This window comes from Octopus sinensis, linkage group LG18 (assembly GCF_006345805.1).
Source record: "Octopus sinensis linkage group LG18, ASM634580v1, whole genome shotgun sequence".
Taxonomy (NCBI): Eukaryota; Metazoa; Mollusca; class Cephalopoda; order Octopoda; family Octopodidae; genus Octopus; species Octopus sinensis.
In genome coordinates, this window is record NC_043014.1 from 6,667,589 (window position 1) to 6,677,495 (window position 9,907).

The window sequence follows — 9,907 nt, forward strand, 5'->3', positions numbered from 1 at the left end:
CACACACACACATACACACACACACATACACACACACACACATACACACACACACACTGACACATGCACTCGCGCGCACGCACGCCTACAACATCATTAACTCGTCATTTCTGACGCCAGTCAGCTATGGTTGTGCAATTAATTGCCGCTCCAAACGAGAAAGTTAATCTGGTAATGCCTTGACCCCCAACACAACATAAGCACACTGATGGTTGGTTGCTAGGAGCCCCTTACACCAGAGATTAGAATACCAGAGGGATAGATCCCCCAGGAGAAGTTATATGTAGAAATAAAACCCTAAAGACAGATTAATTACTGGTACATGAACTGTTTCAGAGCGATACTTCTTACTACAGAGTTTTCGTCATTGTTTGTGTGGTAAGTAGCTTGCTTACCAACAACATGGTTCCGGGTTCAGTCCCACTGCGTGGCATCTTGGGCAAGTGTCTTCTGCTATAGCCTCGGGCCGACCAAAGCCTTGTGAGTGGATTTGGTAGATGGAAACTGAAAGAAGCCTGTCGTATATATGTATGTATATATATATATATATATATATATATATATATATATGTATGTGTGTATATGTTTGTGTGTCTGTATTTGTCCCCCCTAGCATTGCTTGACAACCGATGCTGGTGTGTTTACATCCCCGTCACTTAGCGGTTCGGCAAAAGAGACCGATAGAATAAGTACTGGGCTTACAAAAGAATAAGTCCCGGGGTCGATTTGCTCGACTAAAGGCAGTGCTCCAGCATGGCCGCAGTCAAATGACTGAAACAAGTAAAAGAGTAAAAAGAGTAAGAGTCTCCATGCTTGCATGGGTCAGACGAAATTTCTTGAGACATATTTACTAAGACCGGATGCCTTTCCTATCACCAACCCTTAGATGTTTCCAGGCAAGCAAATATCTCCCTATGACTGGATATGTTTTCATAGAAGATTGCAGGCGAATAACACCGTTCACCACTCATATGGCGTAACGCCGTTACGTTCTGAGTTCAAATTCCGCCGAGGTCGACTTTGCCTTTCATCCTTTCGAGGTTGATAAATTAAGTACCAGTTGCACACTGGTGTCGATGCAATCGACTTAATCCGTTTGTCTGTCCTTGTTTGTCCTCTCTGTGTTACGTTCTGAGTTCAAATTCCGCCAAGGTCGACTTTGTCTTTCATCCTTTTGGGGTTGATAAATTAAGTACCAGTTGCGCACTGGTGTCAATGCAATCGACTTAATCCATTTGTCTGTCCTTGTTTGTCCTCTATGTGTTTAGCCCCTTGTGGGTAGTAAAGAAATAGCTCATTTACAACTATTTCGTGACGTCAAGCCAGAGAGGTACAAACACATATACACGCACACACACATACGATGGGGTTCTTCCAGTTTCCAATTACTTAAATCCAGATTTAAAACTTTGGTCTCCCCGGGGCTATAGTAGAACACAGCATTGTAGAATCCAGAATCATGTAGTGAGGAAACAAACTTCTTACCCAGACAGTCATGTCTGCGCATCAGAATATTTTAAAATTTCTAGCCAATATTATTAGGGTTGGTGCATAATTATTGCGGCTTTTTTTCAAATTTTAACAAAACGCCAAACAGAAATTGAAGTAGATGGTGAATATGCTCCGGAATAATCATTTAAAGACGATTTTGTTAAATGTTGTCATTGTCTTTGTTGAATAAAATTTATTAGAAAAAAAGGCCACAATAATTATGCGCCAACCTAGATACACACAAACGTATACACATACATGCATACATATATATATATATATATATATATATATATATATATATATATATATATATATATATATATTATATATATTATATATATTATTTATATTATTATATATATATCTATACATACACACACATATACATATATATATACGACGGGCTGCTTTCAGTTTCTGTCTACCAAATCCACTCACAAGGCATTGGTCGGCCCGGGGCTATAGCAGAAGACACTTGCCCAAGGTGCCACGCAGTGGGACTGAACCCAGAACCATGTGGTTGGTAAGCAAGCTACTTACCACACAGCCACTCCTGCACCTATGTATGTATGTATGTATGTATGTATGTATGTAGTATGTATGTATGTATGTATGTATGAATGTATGCATGCATGCATGCATGTATGTATGTATGTATGTATGTGTGTATGTATGTATGAATGTATGAGGTTGCATTGTTAGGGTGTTGATTGCGAGGTCGTGGTTTCACTTCCTGGATCGGGTGGTGTGTTGTGTTCTTGAACAAAATGCTTCATTTGATATTGCTCTGCGGTAAATGGTGCGTGACACACCGTGCACCTGTTCAGGCAACGTCGATTTGATGGGACGGAGGGAGCTAATGGCCGGCACGATCGCTATTAACAATTCATTTGTACATTCATTGGACAGGAGAGGACATCATATATATATATAAACCCCCCTTCTTTCCTTCTTTCCTGAGTGTCCAATAATACTATATTTGTTCCACGTCCTCGCGTTGTTGTGTTTTCTCTTTGTGTTTTCATTTTTGGATTAACTATATATATATATAGAGAGAGAATATATATGTATATGTATGTATGCATATATGTGTGCATATATACATACATACATATACATATATAATATATTTATAAAATATATAACATATATATAAAATCAAATCAAAAAATCAAAAAATCAAACAAAATCAAAATAGATGAACATCAATGGAATTTGTATCTTTGTGGTACCAGTGCCGGTGGCACACGAGAAAACCATCCGAACGTGGCCGTAGCCAGTGCCGCACCGACTGGCTTCCATGCTGTGGGCACGTAACAATCACCATCCGATCGTGGCCGATCGCCAGCCTGATCTGTGTCGGTGGCACATAAAAAACACCATCCGAGCGTGGTCGTCTGCTAGCCTTGTCTGGCACCTGTGTCGGTGGCACATAAAAACACCATCCGAGCGTGGCCGTTCGCCAGCCTCGTCTGGCACCTGTGTCGGTGGGACATAAAAACACCATCCGAGCGTGGCCGTTCGCCAGCCTCATCTGGCACCTGTGTCGGTGGCACATAAAAAACACATCCGAGCGTGGCCGTTCGCCAGCCTCGTCTGGCACCTTTGTCGGTGGCACATAAAATCACCCACTACACTCTCGGAGTGGTTGGCGTTAGGAAGGGCATCCAGCTGTAGAAACACTGCCAGATCTGACTGGCCTGGTGCAGCCTTCGGGCTCCCCAGACCCCAGTTGAACCGTCCAACCCATGCTAGCATGGAAAGCGGACGTTAAATGATGATGATGATGATGATGATATATATATATATTCATATATATATGTATGTATTTGTATGTATACATGTGTACATATATACATATATAGATAGGTAAAGATATAGATACACACACATACTTATATATACATATATATATATGTGTGTGTGTGTACAGTATATATATATATATATATATATATATATATATATAACGGGAAGCTTTATGAAAATAAACAAAAGACGAAGGCAGGTGGAAAACAAACGAACAATTGTATTAGTATGGCGCTCAGGAAATATAAATAAAACAAGTCTTTAACGTTTCGAGTCTACGCTCTTCAACAGAAAGATACAGAGAGAGAGAAAAACACAGAAAGAAGGAGAGAAAAAAATGCGTGCTGTAGCTAACGAATCAACATGGCGATATATATATATATATATACAAAATGAGAAAATGGAGAAACATACCTAAATCAATCATCAACCATCAGATATATATATATATATATATATATATATATATATATATGCACATATTATATATATATTCATTATATATATATATATATATACGTATGTGCACATATATATTTACATATGCATATATACACACATATATGTGTGTATGTCTGTGCGTATGTGAGTGCGTGTGTGAGTGCATGTGTGTGTGTGCGTAAACATACATACATATATGCACATATGCGGTGCGTAAACAGTGATTAGAAAACCGAAAAACCCGTTCTCTTCGGAGGAAGTCCTTTACACTATTTGCTCTGCTCCAAGTCGCAGACACTCCCTTTCGATTCTTGCAATCGGAAATGCTCCAAAGCAGTGATTAGTCTCGGTCCACTAGAAACCTGTAACCAACGACACTTTTGTTCACCTATTCTTACACTAAATAAACAAACAAACAAATAAACATACACATAGGTGCAGGAGTGGCTGTGTGGTAAGTAGCTTGCTAACTAACCACATGGTTCCGGGTTCAGTCCCACTGCGTGGCATCTTGGGCAAGTGTCTTCTGCTATAGCCATGGGCCGACCAATGCCTTGTGAATGGATTTGGTAGGCGGAAACTGAAAGAAGCCTGTCGTATATATGTATATATATATATATATTTATAGGCGCAGGAGTGGCTGTTTGGTAAGTAGCTTGCTAACTAACCACATGGTTCCGGGTCAGTCCCACTGTGTGGCATCTTGGGCAAGTGTCTTCTGCTATAGCCCCGGGCCGACCAATGCCTTGTGAGTGGATTTGGTAGACGGAAACTGAAAGAAAGAAGCCTGTTGTATATATGTAATGATATATATATGTATGTGTGTGTGTGTGTTTGTGTGTCTTGGTTTGTCCCCCTAGCATTGCTTGACAACCGATGCTGGTGTGTTTACGTTCCCGTCACTTAGCAGTTCGGCAAAAGAGACCGATAGAATAAGTACTAGGGCTTACAAAAGAATAAGTCCCGGGGGTCGATTTGCTCGACTAAAGGCGGTGCTCCAGCATGGCCGCAGTGAAATGACTGAAACAAGTAAAAAGAGTAAAAAAAGAGTAAAGAGAGGTAAGTAAATAAATAAATAAATAAATAGATAAATAAATATTGGGTATGTGGATGTGGTTGGCACTAAGCTAGGATAAGGGGGCAATGGAGATTAAATGGTGAAATTAGAGAGGGTTTGTTTAGACAACAACGGAGATAGGATATGCGGTGGGTGGATTAATTGAGTGTTGCTAAGTTCGGTTGCTATGGGGGAACTGAAAGAAAAACCTTTACATTACTGGTGTCCTTTTATTTTCCGACTGGTTTGGGGTCAGTCGAATATGACCTCTTACTAGGGATCATGTAAACGAGGTTGCGGAGGCATATGGCCTAGTGGTTAGAGCAGCGGACTCACGGTCGAGGGATCGCGGGTTCGAATCTCAGACCTGGCGATGTGTGTGTTTATGAGCGAAACACCTAAGCTCCACGCGGCTCCGGCAGAAGGCAATGGCAACTCTTTCGCCACAACTTTCTCTCACTCTTTCCTCCTGCATCTTGCAGCTCACCTGCGACGGACTGGCGTCCCGTCCAGGTGGGGAACCTATATGCCAAGGGAACCGGGAAACCGGCCCTTATGAGCCAGGCGTGGCTTGAGAAGGAACAAAAACAAATGTAAACGAGGTGTTATTCTATAAACCAATAGTGGGTGTTTTATGTGCGAAATAAACTGAAAGAAAGGAATTACTGAGATAATTAAGGATTTAAGGAAACCTGGGAGACACCCGTATTAATCGACTAAATCAATACAGGGTTTAAGAGGGACGTTGATTTATCAAGCAACCTGGCACTCGGTCAGTTGCGACGACGAGGGTTCCAGTTGAACAGATCCACGGAACAGCCTGCTCGTGAAATTAACGTGCATGTGGCTGAGCACTCCACAGACACGTGCACCTTTAATGTAGTTCTCGGGGAGATTCAGCGTGACTCAGAGTGTGACAAGTACTCTTTCTACCAGGCGGTGAGCTGGCAGAACCGTTAGCGCGCTGGGCGAAATGCTTAGCGGTATTTCGTCTGGTCAGCGGTATTTCGCCGAGGTCAACTTTGCCTTTCATCCTTTCGAGGTCGATTATATAAGTACCAGTTATGCACTGGGGTCGATGTAATCGATTTAATCCCTTTGTCTGTCCTTGTTTGTCTCCTCTGTGTGTAGCCCCTTGTGGGTAGTAAAGAAATAGGTACTCTTCATTTCTGCCAGCTGAGTGAACTGGAGCAACGTGAAATAAAGTGTCTTGCTCAAGGACACAACGCGTCGCCAGGATTTGAACTCACGACCTTGTGGTCGTGGGTCAAATACCCTGACCACTAAGCCACGTGCCTTCACAATTTATCGACCACAGAAAGATGAAAAACAAAAAAATCAAAAAAGTAACCTCAGCCGAATTCGAACCCAGGACGTAGAGAACCAAAACCAAATGACCACGTGGTATGATCTTTAAATCAATGATTCTCAACCATTTTTTCTTTTTTTTTTTTGTTGCCTTTGACTCACCTCTGACTCCTATCTTACTTATTTGGACTTTCACAGCCATTCGATATTTTTAAAATATCTCATTATATATTTTTATATTGGGTCATCCCATAAATAATGCGGGTTTTTTTAAAATATCATCATCATCATCATCATCATTTAGCGTCCGCTTTCCATGCTAGCATGGGTTGGACGGTTCAACTGGGGTCCGGTAAGCCATGGAGGCTGCATCAGGCCCAGTCTGATCTGGTAGTGTTTCTACGGCTGGATGCCCTTCCTAACACCAACCACTCCATGAGTGTAGTGGGTGCTTTTTACGTGCCACCCGCACAGGTGCCAGACGGAGCTGGCAAAATTTCTTTTATTTCGTTGCGTTGTTGCCATTATTGAACTCATAAGGCAAAATATGCCGAATATGCTCCTTTGTCACTTCCATTATAGCCTTGAAAAAATAACTGTTAAAATCGAACTGCACTCTTCAAAACTTGCACCAAGAATAAGTACAAGGTAAAATTACTATCTACTTTATAGCAAGTTGATGCAGGTAGTTTATCCCATTCCCCTCTGACTTTTTGTCCATGCAATTGAAAAAACCGCATTATTTATGGGATGACTCAATAATTAAATATTAGGAATTGTTTTTAAAAAAATTGACAAAATATTTTTTACATTGCAGAAATTATAACAAGATTATTGCATATAGATTTTAACAACAAAATCTTCTATGGATTCCGTTCCTAAGGGCCATATGAGCCCCGATTGAAAACCTATTTCTTTACTACCCACAAGGGGCTAAACACAGAGGGGACAAACAAGGACAGACAAACGGATTAAGTCAATTATATCGGCCCCAGTGCGTAACTGGTACTTATTTAATCGACCCCGAAAGGATGAAAGGCAAAGTTGACCTCGGCGGAATTTGAACTCAGAACGTAATGGCTGACGAAATACCTATTTCTTTACTGCTAAGCAGCAGGAGGAGGAGGAGGAGGAGGAGAGGAGAGAAGAAGAAGAAGAAGAAGAAGAAGAAGAAGAAGAAGGAGAAGGAGGAGGAGGAGGAGGAGGAGAAGAAGAAGAAGAAGAAGAAGAGAAGGAGGAGGAGGAGAAGAAGAAGAGAAGAAGAAAAAGAAACGAAAGCGGTAATGAAATAATAGAATTAAGGCTTTTAACCAAAGAAGTAGAAAAAATTGTAAACCGTTATCAAAAAAAAAAGAAAAGAAAAAAAAGAAAAATGAAATAAAAACAAACAACTACATAAACATTTGTTTTTTCTTATGTAGGTCGCGTTGAAGCAGGGAGGGGGTGGGGTGGGGGAACAATTGGAGAAAGAAAGGTTTAACAAAAAAAAGTGCTTCTGTTATGACTGATTTATTTAACACGCTTTCTTACCTTTAACGACTTAAAAATAGCCGAGGAGACAGGTAGTTCTTAGTAACTAATAAGATACCATTTGCTTTGCTTCCTTTCCACCTGGGTTTCCTCCCCCCCCCCCCACCGTTGCTTTTCTTTTTAAGTCAGGTGTAAATGTAAAAGACGTTTGATTAATGGAGAAAGAACGTCGGCCAGAAGGCTTTAAGAGCAACGGGATTTCAAAACGGGGTCAAGGCGCCGAACTGGCAGAAACAGTTAGCACGCCGGGCGAAATACTGAGCCGTATTTTCGTCTGCCCTTACGTTCTGAGTTCAGATTCCGCCGAGGTCGACTTTGCCTTTCATCCTTTCGGGGTCGATTAAATAAGTACCAGTAATGCACTGGGGTCGATGTAATCGACTTAATCCCTTTGTCTGTCCTTGTTTGTCCCCTCTGTGTTTAGCCCCTTGTGGGTAGTAAAGAAATAGGTATTTCACCCGTCGTTACGTTCTGAGTTCAAATTCCGCCAAGGTCAACATCGCCTTTCATCCTTTCGGGGTCGATTAAATAAGTACCAGTTTCGCACACTGGGGTCGATATAATCGACTTAATCTGTTTGTCTGTCCTTGTTTGTCCTCTCTGTGTTTAGCCCCTGTGTAGTGGTAGTAAAGAAATAGGTATTTCGTCTGCCATTACGTTCTGAGTTCAAATCCGTCGAGGTTGACTTTGCCTTTCATCCTTTTGGGGTCGATTAAATAAGTACCAGTTACGCACTGGGGTTGATATAATCGACTTAATCCGTTTGTCTGTCCTTGTTTGTCCCCTCTATGTTTAGCCCCTTGTGGGTAGTAAAGAAATATAAATGATGATGATGATGATGATGATGATGATGATATTGGTATTTCCTCGTTGAGAATTAATGAATGAACGCCAAACCTATTTCGTTTTGAATAATAAGAAAATAAAGTGTTGTGGGGTGGGAAGAAAGACACACAGACATGTGAACGTTTCCTGCGATATTTATTGGAAAACAGCAACTTCACTGTTTTTCCTCTTTTCCACCTCCCCTTCCTCCTCGTCATATTTATACTGTTGTTGTTGTTGGGGGGGGGCGGTGGTGTTAGCGACGGGCGGTAGTGGCGTCACAGGTCGTCGATGTCTGTCTGTCTTTGTCAACAGAGAGATAACAGACATAATAAGCGGGAATCGGTGAACCCTGATTCGATTAGATACACATCGCAATACATCACACACATTCCCATGCACAAAATCCTTTACGTTTCGAGCCTACGCTCTTCAACAGAAAGGAATAAGAGAAAATAAACAGAGGGAACGTATAAGGTACGGAAAAAGACACGAAACCGTGTAATGCATCTAGTTGAAAACTGATAAAGAATTTAGGGACCTTCTGTGTCTGTTTTCCATCTGTTTATGCACTTAATATACAGTGTTTCCGTTCGTCTGTGCATTTATTATACGCATTTTTTAACTTGCCATTCTGTATCCAATGTTCCTTTGTGCATTTACTATGCAATTTTTTCACTTATTAAATAATGGGACGTAACGCACCCTGGTTTATATATATATATATATATATACCTCCCCTTCTTTCTATTTTTTCTGTCAAACCTTTTTTTTTTTTTTTTTTGGCCACATGCTGTGCTTGGTCGCTAAATCCGCAAGATTTTTTATTCTCTCCCTGTTTATTTTCTCTTGTTCCTTTCTGCTGAAGAGCGTAGGCTTGAAACGTAAAAGACTTTGTCACTTTCTCGAGTATCAAATTATTACACCTGCTTGCTGTTCATACACCTGCCTACGTCTTTTGTTGTTCTGTAAATTTCAACTAACATAACACACACACACACACACACATAGGCGCAGGCGTGGCTGTGAGGTTAGAAGCTTGCTACTCAACCACACAGTTCCGGTTTCAGTCCCTCTGTGTGGCACCTAGAGCAAGTGTCTTCTGCTATAGCCTCGGGCTGACCAATGCCTGCGAGTGGATTTGGTAGAGGAAAATTGAAAGAAGCCTGTCGTATATATATATGACACACAAATGTATATACATACATACATACACACATATATACATACATATACATGTGTGTGCGTGTGTGGTGTGTGTGTATGCATGTATGTATGAATGTATGTATGTATATATTTGTGTTGTCTTGATTTGTTCCATCACCATCGCTTGACAACCGATGTTGGTGTGTTTAGGTCCCCGTAACTAGTGGCTTACAAAGAATAAGTCCTGGGGTCGATTTGTTCGACTAAAGGCGGTGCTCCAGCCCAGGTCGCAGTCAA

At 41.1% G+C, this 9,907-nt stretch overlaps 1 protein-coding gene across 1 annotated transcript in view; it reads right to left on the reverse strand.

Annotated features, from left to right (window-relative positions):
• LOC115221800 overlaps positions 1-1,497 on the reverse strand; it is a 45,759-nt gene extending 44,262 nt beyond the window's left edge. The window contains exon 1 of the mRNA XM_036510936.1: positions 1,486-1,497. Within this exon, the coding sequence (XP_036366829.1) occupies positions 1,486-1,497 (12 nt within the window). The remainder of the gene's footprint in view (positions 1-1,485) is intronic.
• Positions 1,498-9,907: the final 8,410 nt, after the last annotated feature.